Raw genomic sequence first — 15,215 nt, forward strand, 5'->3', positions numbered from 1 at the left:
CGACGTGGGATTCGATCCCGGGTTTCCAGGACCACGCCCTGGGCCAAAGGCAGGCGCCAAACCGCTGCGCCACCCAGGGATCCCTCTTTCTTTCTTTTCAAAGACGAGAGATGCCAGATTCTATGGTCTATTTGACAGGTAAAGAAAAAGAAAGGAACAGATGAATATATGCTATAGGGAGAGAAGAAAGAGAGGAAGGAGGAAGGCATTTAGAAAGGTATGGAGAGTCAGAGAAAATTTATGGAGGAAGAGGGTTAGAGGAAATAATATTCAAAACACCATCCCAGAGTATCCAGTCCTGAAGTTATTTCCATTTCTTTTTTTAATTTTCAATTACTCTTTAGCATCTCAAAGTGCAGAATGTGGAATCCTTGTTGCTGACTTTACGTCAATGCTAAGTTACAAATAACATGGTTCCTTTTCAACCAAACCTAAACTTTTGGAATTGTAATTCTCTGCCTCCTATGTAAAAAGAAGGAGCCTACTTATCACAAGGTAAATTCAAGATGGACTTACCTCTTGGACCAGGTGCCAGGTGAGGCCGTGGTTGGTGGAGTACTCCAGTTTCACCTGGTTGTCCATGTGCGGAGTGTATTTCTGGCCACAGCCCATCACCAAACTGAACTGAATCATATAGGATGCTCCTATCTGCATTGATTGTGTTTCCACATAGCGCATACTTGAGGCAAGTTTAGAATCTCCTGTGAAACTGAAAGACAGAGGGGGGAATCAGATTAAAAACAGTGATGTATTTAAGGAAAAATTAAGCTCTTCATTTCATATCATACACCAAAATAATTTCACTTACTTATATCTTGCCAAGCTCGAGAATGGATTGTAGTCAATCTAACAAATGTAATTTAAAACAATCTGCCTATTAAAGAAGCATTTTTTAAGTTAATACCTAGAGTTGTCAAATATATTTGAAAATGTGTACTCACTCATATTTTGTTCATGAGTGTAAATCCTTTGGCTCATTTTTTTTTTCATTTGGCTCATTAATTTCACTTCTTAGAATCTATCCAAAGGAAATAATCCTAAATTCAAGTAAAGTTTTATAAAGTATGATATTGCAAGTCTACTTATAATAGTAATTGGTAACCATTTCAATGTCAAACCACAGGGAAAATGGAATACTTAAGTAAACTGGTAATGCCACAAGACAGATCATCTATATTTCCAATATTTATGAAGGTAATGTGATCAAGTTAACATGCTTATGAGACAATAAATTTTTAAAAATCCACAAAATGATGCATAAAGGAAATTCACCAGAATGCTTGCAGTGGCTATGTTTCGTGGTGGGAAACTAGATAGTGTACAACTTTTCTTTTGTTTTTCTGATTTTTCAAATAGTGTTCAATGCTTAGGCATTAACTACTGAAAACATCATAATGTAGTTTTAATGACTGTGCCTCAAGTCAGTAAAATTTTACTGGGTCCCAGTTGACTACTATGTAATTATAAACTGTTTGAAGACAGGCACAATTACTTTTTTTAGAGCAACCTGCTCAAGGAATTTATAATCCATCAGAGGAGGTTAAAATATGGGCACATTTTCACTGTGGTTAATATGGATCAATGTAAACATTCCCAGAGTTAACTACACTGGGGCTTGTCTGCCACAATACTTGGTACTACTCTTGTGAAGCAGGGCCAGTACCAGGAACAGCAGTATTTCCTATTAGTCTGGAGGCTGAGCTGACATAGATCAAGGGAATGATGCAAAAATTTGTGAAATCTTTGAGGCATTTAATACTTGTTCTTAATTGTCGCTTGCTGAATCAGCAAAATAAGGAGTAGTCTGCCTTGCTTCTTGAAGTCATTAAAATGTCATTTAAAGATGGAACACTGTCCATATAGAGAGGATCATCTTGGGCTTGGGGTCAAGGTTATAAAATGCAAGAAGCTTTTTCCTAACTATGACTAATTACTCTTTAACAATTTTTAATTAAGTTTTTACACTTGAACAACAAATAAAGGAATAAAATGTTTGAGAGCCTCAAATTCTGCTTTAGCTGAATGATCAATAAAAGGAAGTGTCATATTTATAATTGTTGGTGTTACACATCCAATGCTTACAACTTGTTTATCGTTAATAATAAAGATGTCCAACCGTTGTTGAGTCTAGGCCATATCCTCAGACTGTGCGAAGCACAATACCCACATCATCATCCCTAGTTCCATCCTTACAATAACTGAAATAGGAATAATACCACTCGTCAACAAGTTGGGAAATGGGCATAGTAAATGGTAGAGACTCAGTGTGTGAACTCAGCTCTCCATGACTCTAAAACCCCTCAACAATACACAATCTCTCCTTCTCTTGCTATAAGATAGAGAGGAAAACACTGCAGTTTTGAATAACTTTTATATACAGTCATTTAAAAATAATTACTTTCAGTTACCATGTGATGATACTTTGGTATTAGAGATATAAACCCATGATTGCTGCTGTGTGACATAGTGCATAGGATGCATTTTAGCAAACACAAAGCTGCAGAATGCAATTTTTACCAATATTGCAAAATAAAAGAATCAACATAGAAGAAAAACTCTAGTAAACTCTACAGGCACAAACTTGTCCATATAAATTCCAGAGTCTTTTAAGTAAGCAAAAAAAGTCCTGACTGCTTTCTCCATGAGAAATAAATGTTGCTTTTAACTTTAAGGGTTAAATGCTTTTTCTAGTGCCCTTTATGAGAAATATAGTTAGGGGGAGCCAACTAATTAGTTATTTAAATTGTTTACTTTAAAGGGATACTATCCATCCTGGGCATCTGGGAAAAAAATCACCCAACAGTGCCAAGCAGCACAGTTTGTAATTCACGGAGAGACACTAGAACTTTCTCACTCATGTCTGCACAGTATTTCCCCACCCCAGCATTTCTGAAATAATTTAAGATTATTTTCACAATCAGCTCCTTGTAAATTCCTCCCTTCAGAGATGGTTTTAATTCAAAGAGAAAACATTTAATTCAAAGAGAAAGAGAAAGAAATGCTGTGTTTTGTAAATACTGCCCAAGCCTAACTTTTGCATGGTTACAATCAACCATGAATCTAGTTTAAGACAGTGAGTATTCAAACCTGAGAAGGATGTGCTCTGTGAGCTACCCTCACCATAACAGCTTTGGTGCCAAGACACCAAGAAGAAAACAACATAAAAATGATATAAAAGGACAAGAGTCTCAGACACCTGACTGGCTCAGTCAGGGTGTGATCTTGATCTTGGGGTTGTGATTTTGAGTCCCATACAGAGTGTAGAGATTACTTAAAAAAATAAAATGTAAAATGTAAAAAAAAAGAAAAAGGACAAGAGTCTATATGAAGTCTGTTAAACAGTGATAATAAATTTCTTACTTAACACAAATATCTATTCCATCAGTAGTTTTGTCTTTTCTTGTTTTTGTTGTAAGGTAGAGCTGAATGTACTTCTAACCAAAACATCTGCCATACTTCATGGTACCATATGATATATCTTGATACCTTTTTAAAATTTAAATTCAGTTAGCCAACATATAGTACATCATTAGTTTCAGATGTAGAGTTCAGTATAACATCCAGTGCTCATCACATCATGTGCCCTCTTTAATGCTCATTACCCAATTACCCCATCCTCCCACCCACCTCCCCTCCAGCAACCCTCAATTTGTTTCCTAGAGTTAAGAGTTTCTCATTGTTTGTTTCTCTCTCTGATACTTTCCATTCAGTTTTCCCTCCCTTCCCCGTGATCCTCTGTGCTGTTTCTTCTATTCCTCATATAAATGAAACTATATGATAATTGTCTTTCTCCGATTGACTTATTTTTCTCAGCAAAATACTCTCCATTTCCAACCACGTCGATATAAATAATAAGTTTTCATTATTTCTGATGGCTGAATAATATTCCATGTGGTATAGAGAGGAATCTTCTTTATCCATTCATGTGTCAATGGACATCTCAGCTCTTTCTATAATTTGGCTTTTGTGGATATTGCTGCTATAAACATCAGGGTGCAGGTGCTCCTTTGGATCATTATATGTGTATTTTTGGGGTAAATACCTAGTAGCACAATTGCTGGGTAGAGTAGGGTAGCTCTATTTTTAACTTCTTGAGGAACCTCTATATTGTTTTCCAGAGTGGCTGTATACCAGCTTGCATTCCCACCAAGAGTATAAGAGCATTCTTCTTTCTCTGCATCCTTGCCAACATCTATTTCCTGGCTTGTTAATTTTAGCCATTCTGACTGGTATGAGGTGCTAATTCATTGTGGTTTTGATTTGTATTTCCCTGATAGCAAATGGTGTTCAGCATTTTTTCATGTGTCTGTTGGCCATTTGTATGTCTTCTTCGGGTAAATGTCTGTTCCTATCATCTGCCTCATTTCCATAGTGTAGTAGTGGTTATGTTCACCTCACCTATTCTGATAACTTAATCAGAAGAAAAATAACAAGAAAAACACAGACATCTATACCTTAAAATCTTGACCATTCATAGTACAAGTTCACTCAGTTGTTTATGAGTTATCCAAGGCTGGCTGCAAGCCACTGATATTAGGTCACCTTTTCCCCTCCTAAGTACACTGATGTTCTTACTCAGCTGGGGTTTTAGAGGTGAGAATTTCACATTCTTTAATTGATAAAACTACTCCTCTTTGCTGCTTGTTTAAGTCAAGATAGGTTCATAAAGGCAAAACTGAAGCTGAACTTCTCTGTTAGAATCAGAGAAATGAAAAAGAATAGTCCACATCAGCCTTCTGGGGAGAAATTCTAGAGACAGAATGCATTGGGAATCAGGATGCTTAATTTCATTCATGTTGATTTGCAAGAATGCCTCACAAAGAAAGCAACAGTAAAAAAGCTCCTGCATGTAATTACAAGATTTAGTGAGAGAATGGGGATAATTCTTTCAACTAGGACAATCATCCCTGCATCTCCTTAAAGCACTCAGAACCTATGCACCTCACAGAAGCACATAGTATTGTTGCAGGACATTGTGGCTTTCCAACAGCTAGATTATCCTACTTGATCTTTGAGTCAAGGTTATTTGGGAGGCCATAAGAGATCCTTAACACGGGGTTATGGAGTTGAAAAACCTAAAGGCTGAGCTGCTGCTGGCCCCAGGATCACACAATCACTAAAAAGCTAGAGACCAGGGACGCCTGGGTAGCTCAGTGATTGAGGGTCTGCCTTTGGCTCAGGGGATGATCCCAGGATCCGGGATCGGGTTCCACCTCAGACTCCCTGCATGGAGCCTGCTTCTCCCTCTGCCTATGTCTCCACTTCTTTCTCTCTCTCTGTGTCTCTCTTGAATAAAAAACAAACAAACAAAAAAAACCCAAAAACTAGAGACCAGGCCTTCTGATTTCTACTCTGATTGTCTTTTCCACTACGTCATGCCCATTAAAGGCACTTAGAGAATGTTGAATAAAATGAGTGTGTGAGTGAGGCTTCTCAATTGGGAAGAAGGCAAGGTTTACAAAACTATTGTTACTTCCATGCTGTAATGAACACAGATAAGGTTTTGGGTTATTTTCACTTAAAGAAATCACTCTTCCTGCATTTCCCCAGTGGCTCTTTCCCATCTTCATAAAAAAAGGCTCTTTTATATGAAGTATAGATGCACATAACCAATATAAAAGGGAGATTACTCAGACCACAGAGTTCCTTCAAGGCAAATTCACCCAGTGACTGAGCCATTTTCAACAACGGATCTCATCTCTTTAAGAAAGGTTTGATAATGGTGTATCTGGGTGGCTCAGTCGGTGGAGCACCTGACCCTTGATTTCAGGGTCCTGAGATTGAGCCCTGTGTCTGAGTGTGGAACCTGCTTGGGATTCTCTGTCTCCCTCTCTCTCACCCTGTTCACACTTGCATACATGGGTGAGCGCTCTTTCTCTCTCTCTCTCAAAAAAAAAAAAAAAGTTTAGTAAGTTAAACAATGTGTGTGAAGTTTCACAACCCATATGTCCCCAGAAAAGATAATGCACCAATATATGCACCAATATTTACATTTCTTAGAAACCTAAGCAATATTCCACTATTTTCAAGGACCCCACAGAAAAGAACAGTTCTGCAGAGCTCATTTCCACAACAATAGAAGAGCAACACAAAGCTGGTTTTGGTTTGATACCATTCAGAAGTTATATTCATCCGCAAAAGGACTTGTAAATGAATCTAAGCCTCTCTAATATCATCTTTTTGTTTTGTTTTTGCAATCATCAAAGAAAATTTGCTGGAGTTGACAATCTTGTTGATATTGTGGAATTGAAGGTGTCATTTTAACTCACTTGTTATTTCTATCATATTGTATCAAAACAGAAATAACCATACTATCTTAGTGGATTATATAAATTTTACATTTATTAGAAAAAAATCTGACAATATGGAAGTGCTTTTTTTTTTTTTTTTTTTTTTAGAGTAAAAATTCACAGTTCTATTACCTAAAGATGATCACGACAACATTTTGGTATACTTTCAGACTTCATTATGTTTGCCCACACATGAACACTCACTTTTCTTTTTTAAAAGATTTATTTATTTATTCATTAGAGACACACAGAGAGAGGAGGAGACATAGGCAGAGGGAGAAGCAGGATCCTTGTGAGGAACCTGATGCGGGACTCAATCCTGGGACCTCAGGATCATACTCTGAGCCAAAGGCAGATGCTCAACCACTGAACTACCTAGATGTCCCTCACTTTTCTTTCTTTTAAAAAAACTATTACACAATCATAATAAACCTTTTTTTTTTTGTTTTGTTTTGATAGGAGCAGGAGTAGGGGAGGGGCATAGGGAGAAGGAGAGAGAATCTTAGGCAGCTCCACGTTCAGCTGGCAGTGGGAAGTGGGGCTTAATGGACAGAAGATCATTACCTGAGCCAAAATCAAGAGTCCACTGTTTGAGTATCCCTCTTTTTTTTTTTCTTTTTGCAACTCTTTCATTGACCTCTCTCCATATTGAAAAAATGTTGAGAATAAAGCCAATCTCCAATTATGGAACTCTTGGGAGACTGCCCCATTTTTCACTGTTATAAGCAATGCTTGTATAATATGCATTCTTATCTATCTTTGTGTACTTGTCCAATTATTTCCTTAGGATAAATTTCTAGAAGCAGAACTGCTTGCTCAAAGTGAATTTTTAAAATGAGCTTTTACTGCCAAGTTGCCCTCAAGAAAGGTTGTACTGAGATAGGGCAGTGGGAAGTACAGACTTCAGTTATGGAATGAATAGGTCACAGGAATAAAAGGCACATCATAGTGAATACAGTCAATGATATTGTAATAGTATTGAAGGGTGACAGTAAGGAAGACAATAGCCGAGCAAGACCATTTTAAGACTTTTAAAGGACCTTGATAATTTTAATTTTGGAAACTCCATTATACATCAGGGCAAACAAATTAAAATATACTCATATCCATTAAATATATATATATATATATGTTATTTTTTTCATTGCAAAATCCTTCAAGCATATTTTATAATTTTGCCTTTAAATTTTATTTGGCTACTAGTCATGCATGTAATTTACATTTGGTTGTAATTTTTAGCAAACTCAGGAATCGTACCAAAAAATTATTTCCAATATAATGAAATTTTATGAATATTCCAATTTAGCAATGAATGGAGTTAACATATATTATATTTTATAGATATTTAATTTGAATGTATTAATTCTATTTTTGCAATTCTCTTATCATATTTTTGAGACAGTATTCATTTTCCCAGCCCTTGGACTTTATCCAGGCCGCTGGAAAGCTTGCGAGCCCTGGCATGTGCCCAAAATGACTAATGAAAGAACTTCCCAGGAAAAGGCAGAGCTAATGCAAAGGTGCTGGAAGAGGAAAGAGCTTGACTTGTTGGAGTAGAGAGAAGGAAGAACAATGTGGTTGGGGTGGACTGAGTGAAAGACAGGGAGGCAGGAGAGGCCAACTGAGTCAGTTCACTCTATATACCCTGGATATTTCATGAACCACTGTCCATAAAAAGTAATTGTCTCAGCCCTAATGAATTTCTATTTCAACAAGCCATACGTACCATGAATCTAAATCACCAAATGTAGAATTCTCTTGTTAATTTGTGTAGTTGTATATTCTCTTACTTCCAAAACCTCACTTAGCTACTGAGTCTAAATGGAGATTTTTAGGGAAATTCTAACTTTGGAGAAATAAATGACTTAAAAGTCAACTGTTTGGACACCAATAGGACATGAGTAATGGAACATAGCCATTTTATCCATTTCTTTAGCAGGCCCTAAGGTTTTGTCCTTCAATATGTACTTTTAATTGGTCCATTTGTTCACTGCATCATTCTGTTCCTAACATCATTATAAGCACATGCAAATAACACTGTTAGTCTCTGAGCTGAGCTCCTACTACTGCTTCTCCTATTACCCTCTATCATCTGTTCTCCAAAAAGCAGCCATAATTATTTAAAAAATAGAAGTATGATCACATTACTCCTCTGCTACAAATTATCTACTGGATTCCCATAAAACTTAGAATAAATTCCAAAATCTTTATGTTGCTTTATAAGGTTCTAGGGGCACCCAGGTAGCTCAGTTGGTTAAGCATTTGATTTTGGTTCAGGGCATGATCTCAGGGTCATGAGATTGAGCCCTGGGTGTGGAGCCTGCTTAAGATTCTCCCTCTCCTCCTCCTCCTTCTGCCTTTCTCTCCTCTCTATAAATAAATAAACAAATAAGTAAATCGTCCTAATATAATTTAATTCCTTGCCTCAGGGCCTTTGCTCTTGCTATTCCCTCTACCTGTGATGCTTTCCTTGCACATTTTTACATTATTGTCTCTCATTATTCAACTCTCTGTAGTAATACTTCCAGGAGGGCCTTCCTATTTTACCAAAAATCATTTCACTCTCCACTTAGACTACCTAACACTCCATTCATTTATCCTCACAGTACTAACCACTTCCTGAAATATTGCTATGAATTTGTTTATTTGGTAAGTGGTGTTATTCCCCTCTAGAATGTAAGCTCTGCAAACAAAAGACTTTTTCTCTTTTAATCTCCAATACTAACTATGACACCTCCAGCTCAAATGGTGCCAATAGTGCAATCAATAGTCGAATGTACATCTATCAATGAATGAAAAACTTCATGTAATTAAATCCTTATATTGAAAAAGCATAATAAGTAGGCTGTATTTTAGAAAGTCATTTATAAAATCTATTTGGTGGAATATTTAATTATATTACCAATTTTATAGAGGCACTATACTCCTGGGTACTGAAGTACTTTTGTTTTTAAAGATTTTATATATTTGAGAAAAAGAGAGGGAGAGAGATAGATATCACAAGTAGGGGGAGGGGCAGAGAGAGAGAGGGAGCCGACTCCCCACTGAGCAGGGAGCCCCATGCGGGGCTCCATCTCAGGACCCTGAGATCATAACCTGAGCTGAAGGCAGACACTTAACTAAGCCACCCAGACGCCCCTGAAAGTACTTTAAATAGTTGTTGAAAACTACAGAAAGTGACTTTTCAGTTTGTCACTCAATATATTTACCTCATCTCTCTGCTAAGCTTCCTAGATCACTTACTGTGAAATGGTGTTTGAAATGGTTCTTGGGAGCCACATCACCCCAACTGGTTTCTTTCAGCAGCATAACTTGAATTGATTTACTGCTTTTTAATAGTCTCTGTAAAAAATAATCCTAAGAAAACTCTGGGCTTACTAATAAACTATTTAAACTGACAAGATTTCTGCGTAAGATATGGGTTGATGAAAGAAAAATCCTAAAGAAATTTACTTGGCTGTGTCTTCTAATAGAAGCACCTGGCAGTATTGATAAAATTGAGGGTTTGCAACTTCCTGACAATACTCACATTGCTCTGACTGCTTTGAACATTATTGAGCACCATTTCTTTTTTTTTTTTAATTTTATTTATTCATGAGACACACACACACACACACACACACAGAGAGAGAGAGAGAGAGAGAGAGAGAGAAAGAGAGACAGAGGCAGAGGCAGAGGCAGAGGGAGAAGCAGGCTCCATGCAGGGAGCCTGACGTGGGACTTGATCCCGGGACTCCAGGATCATGCCCTGGGCTGAAAGCGCTAAACCACTGAGCCACCTGGGCTGCCCATTGAGCACCATTTCTGTGAGGGAGAAGAAAGTGACACAGTATTACCAGCCCTAGAGCAAGATCATGAATTCTTAAACCACTTAACAACAACAAGAAACACCAAGGCCCCCACAACTTCTGAACCAAGGCCCAAACTCTAAAGGCTTTTTAAAGATATGTCTTAACATATCACAGTTGTTAAGCTTTTTAAACTGAACATTAATAAAATTTTCAACACATCAAAAAAAAAATTAGGCTCATGAGGACTGCATTACATGGGACACTCACTCTGTAGCTGTTCTCCCTCTTTACGACCTCTATCTTTCTGCAACTCTAGGGCTGACCAGGCCACCTGGAGCTGGTATGAAAAACTAGCCTTCCTGAATCTTCCCATCACAACACTAACATTACCCTTTTTTTTTTTCTCATGCCTGTTGTCATTCACAGCTTACTTTACTTCTTGCGTGTTGCTCTTTTATTTTCTCTCCACTTCATGACAAACTTTAGGAAATTTCTCTTTCTAAAAACTGACCCTAACATGATGTATGCTGTTGATTTATTTGTATAAAGAAAAGAGAGTTTTCATTAAAAAAAAATTACACATAACAAGGAATGAGTACCTTTGATTTTAACATCCATGAAAGTCTAGGAAAACTTTCAACATTTCTACATCTCATTGATTTTGAAACCTTTTAATTAAATCTGCTTTTTCTCAAGCATGACTAAAGAGAAAAACTATAGCTTTCTTTTTTCCATCTTTTTTAACTTTAATTTTTGCCAGTTTTACTGAGATATAATTGGCATATACAACTGTATTAGTTTTAGGTATACAACATAATGATTTGATATATGTATATATAGTAAAATGATCACCATGATAATTGTTCACAGTACTCTTACAATCCTTTGTATTTCTATAGTATCAGTTGTAATGTCTCCTCTTTCATTTCTGATTTTGAGGGTGTTTTTTTGTTTTTTGTTTTTTTTTGTGAGTCTACCTAAAGGTTTGCCCATTTTGTTTACCTGTTCAAAAAAAAAAAAATCACTCTTACAGGGCACCTGGGTGGCTCAGCTGGTTGAGGTTGATTCCAAGACTGTGGGATTAAGACCTAAATTGGACTCCCTGCTCAGTGGGGAGACTGCTTGTCCCTCCCCCTCTGCCTCACCCCTTGTTCACGCTCTCTCTAATAAATAAATAAAATCTTTAAAACCCCACTCTTACTTTCACTGATTGACTTTCCTACTTTTTAAAAAAAGATTTTATTTATTTTTTCGTGAGAGACCAGAGAGAGAGAGAGAAAGAGAGAGAGAGAGGCAGAGACACAGGCAGAGGAAGAAGCAGGCTCCATGCAGGGAGCCTGACCTGGGACTCGATCCCGGGTCTCCAGGATCAGGCCCTGGGCTGAAGGCAGCGCTAAACCGCTGAGCCAGCCGGGTTGCCCAACTTTCATACTTTTTAATCTCTATTTTATTTATTTCTGCTCTGATCTTTTTCTTTCCTTCATTCTGCTAACTTTGCACTTAGCTTTTCCTTTTTTACTTCTTCATTTTTTTTTATTTTTTAAAGATTTTATTTTTATTCATGAGAAACACACAGAGAGAGAAAGCAAGAGGTCAGAGAAGCAGGCTCCATGCAGGGAGCCCAACGTTGGGACTCGATCCCAGATCCCCAGGATCAGGCCCTGGGCCGAAGGCGGCGCAAACCGATGAGCCACCTGGGCTGCCCCTTTTTTACTTCTTTAAAGTGTAAGTTAAGTTGTTTACTTGAGATCCTTCTTGTTTCTTAATGTAGGCATTTATTGTTATGAACTTCTTTTTCTGCATTGCTTTTTGCAACATTCCATACATTTTTGGCATGCTCTAATTCGATTTTCATTTGTCCCAAGATTTTTTTGAATTTTTAAAAATTTTCTTGACCCATTGATTGTTTAATCTCTGCATTTATGAATTTTCTAATTTTCTCCTTGTAATTGATTTCTAATGTCATATGATTGTAGTAGGAAAAGTTGCTTGATATGACTTCAGTCTTCTTAAAATTTTTAAGACCTGTTTTGTGGCCTAGCATATGATCTATCTTGGAGAATATTTTGTATGTGCTTGGGAATATTTTGTATGTGCTTGTATGTGCATTCTTTGCATGGGACGGAATGTCCTGTAAATATCTGTTAAGTCCATCTAGGCTAGTGTGACTTTTAAGTAATATTTTCGTATTGATATTCTGTTTGGATGCTCTATCCAGTGTTGAAAAAGTATTACTGAAGTCCTCTATTATTATTGCATTGTCTATTTCTTCCTTCAAGTCTGTTAATATTTATTTTATACATTTAGGCCCGCCTATGTTGGGTGCATACGTATTTGCCAATGTTATATCCACTTGTTGGATTAACCCCTTAATCATTACATAGTGACCTTCTTGATTTCTTGTTACCGTTTTTCCCCTAAAGTGTATTTTGTCTGATATAAGCAATAGCTAACTCTACTTTCTTTTGGCTTTCATCTGTCTGGAATATCTTTTCCATCCTTTAACTTTCAGGTTAAAGTGTGTGGTCCTAAGTAGCTAAAATGAGTCTCTTGTAGGCAGCATGTAGTTGGGTTTTATTTCTTTTATACGTCCAGCCCCTAATGTCATTTGGTTGGAGTATTTGGTCTATTTACATTTAAGGTAATTATTGATAGGTATGAACTAACTATGGCCATTTGTTAATTGTTTTCTAGGTGTTTTTAATTCATTGGTTCATTTTTTCCCTTCTTTTCTTTTGTGATTTGGTAATTTTCTGTAGTGGTATGCTTAGATTCCTTTCTCTTTATCTTTTGTGTATTTACTATAGATTTTTGTTTTGTTAGTACCATAGGCTTACATAAAACATCATATATTTGTAAGAGTGTATTTGTACTTGAAGCTGATAACTTTGGTTTGAATGTATACTATAAAGCTCCACAGTTTTTACTCTCTCTACTCACATTTAATGTTCTTGATGTTACAATTTACATCTTTTTTTATCTTGTATATCCATTAACAAATTACATTAACAAATTATTGTAGTTATAGTTATTTTTACTAATTTTGTCTTTTAATCTTCACACTAGGTTTTTAAAAAAAAATATTTATTTGAGAGAGAGGGAGAGAAGTGACTCCTTCAGCTTTTCTTTTTTCGAGTCCAGTGCCTTAACCACTCAGCCATCACAGCCTGGCCAGCTTTTCTTTTTTAAGTAGTCTCCCAAGATCACCCAACATGGGGCTTGAAATCACGACCGTGAGATCAAGAGTCACATGCCATACCAACTGAGCCAGCTAGGCGCTCTGAACTCCCTCAGCTTTTGCTTGTCTGGAAAACTCCTTACCTCTGCTACTAAAACCAAATGCCAATTCTAATATGCTGTAACAACCATCCCTCACAGTTGTATACATTTTGAAACTAAAACCTCATCTGTATGACAGCAATGTCGTTACTACCTGTATACCTTGCTAGTCTATTTGATAATACAGAGGAATGTCATTGTCCCTCGGTATTGTCACTAATAGTATTAATTGGATAGTCTTTAACAAATCTTTTTTTTTAATTTTTATTTATTTATGATAGTCACAGAGAGGGAGAGAGAGAGAGGCAGAGACACAGGCAGAGGGAGAAGCCTCCATGCACCGGGAGCCCGATGTGGGATTCGATCCCGGGTCTCCAGGATCGTGCCCTGGGCCAAAGGCAGGCGCCAAACCGCTGCGCCACTCAGGGATTCCCGTCTTTAACAAATCTTAATTAAATTATTCCCTTAGTGATCTTAAAATATATGTATGATATTTTAAAGACTATTTCTAGAATATAAAGCAGATAGAGGTTCTGATATCAGATACTGAGCATGGAAGAAAGGAAAGTACTACAAATAATTAACAGCAATTCATTTCTCTATGGAAAAAAGTGCTCTATGGTGACACACTGTAAAATGATTTACAGCATATTGACTGTAATTCTTCTAATGAAAAAGCAATTGTCCAAGTTCTCCCTGGAGAACACTCAGCAACAACAATCCATGCACATGGAAAGTCATGACTTAGAAAATGAGAACCAAATGAACTCACAGCTGGGAAAACCCAATAATAATTAATTTAACACCAGCCATTTGTATGGAACATGTATACATATCAAAATTTCCCTTGAGAGAAGCAAGGTCACTGAAGGGCAGAGGCTACATACTTGAACATGCTCAAATAATGTTTACTTAATAAGATAATACACTCCAAAGGTTTTACATAGAAAACAAATAACTCATTTTGGACTAGGTGGTTAGGATAAATAGCTGGTCAATACCATCACTTGAATTTCAATATTGTAACAAGTATTTCTGAAAAACATTGCCAAAGTGAGTTCACATTGAACTTGAACAATATATTCTTCAACAGCAGCAGAGAGAAAACAATGTCATGAAAAGGAGTTTTATTCTGACTCATTGGCTAAGAAAATGAGAACAGTTTGAGATCTTCCATGTTGCTTCATTTTAATGAGCACCGGGAATTTTTCATGTCCTTATTAAAGTAGTTAATGTATTTCTCTAGTCTCATTATCACCGCCAGAGTATATGCTGTTGTTTCATAACCAAGACGACTCCTTTCCATTACAGAGAAGATCAGAAAGTCAAAACTGATTGCTCACATGTGGTTGTTAATAAAACTCCCACGGTGCTGCCGAAGGTACCCATGGGGATTGTACAATTATTTATATTTTCTTATGGTTTTCTATAATTACTGTCATTGTATTTTCACAAAGTAAATGTATCTCCACCAATTAAAGCAGTGGTGGGTTAAGAATATTCATCAGACTTGTGTGAAAGGATATTGTTCTTAGGGTTTTGATCAAAGCACCGAAATTAAACTGCTGTTATCATGTATTCAATCCAAGTGTTAAATGAAAATGCTCAGCAACTTTGGAGTTTATTTGAGCAGATGTTAACTATTTATGAAAATAAACATGATAACAGGACTTGCATTCGTGATATGACTCTTTGTTGTATTAAAATTGCTGGGGAAAAAAACCTACTACATGAATCTTGGGGGATATAGTTTATGATATACAGCCAACTTGAATTACTATTAGTTCAGGTCAATTTAAATTTTTAGAAGCATATAATTCTAAGAAATCTCATTGTGGTTTACATCTTTGCATCT

General features: G+C 36.7%; 1 protein-coding gene across 2 annotated transcripts in view; it reads right to left on the minus strand.

Moving 5' to 3' along the window:
- The window catches only part of RELN (reelin), a 498,583-nt gene that overhangs the window by 130,297 nt on the left and 353,071 nt on the right, over positions 1 to 15,215 (minus strand). For both annotated transcript variants that reach the window (XR_013360335.1, XM_077863957.1), the window contains exon 21: positions 517 to 709. Coding sequence is in view for 1 of the 2 variants with exons in the window: in XM_077863957.1 (XP_077720083.1) it covers positions 517 to 709 (193 nt within the window). In the remaining variant the exon portion in view is untranslated. The remainder of the gene's footprint in view (positions 1 to 516; positions 710 to 15,215) is intronic.

The sequence above is a fragment of the Canis aureus genome, chromosome 21 (genome assembly GCF_053574225.1).
Source record: "Canis aureus isolate CA01 chromosome 21, VMU_Caureus_v.1.0, whole genome shotgun sequence".
Classification (NCBI taxonomy): domain Eukaryota; kingdom Metazoa; phylum Chordata; class Mammalia; order Carnivora; family Canidae; genus Canis; species Canis aureus.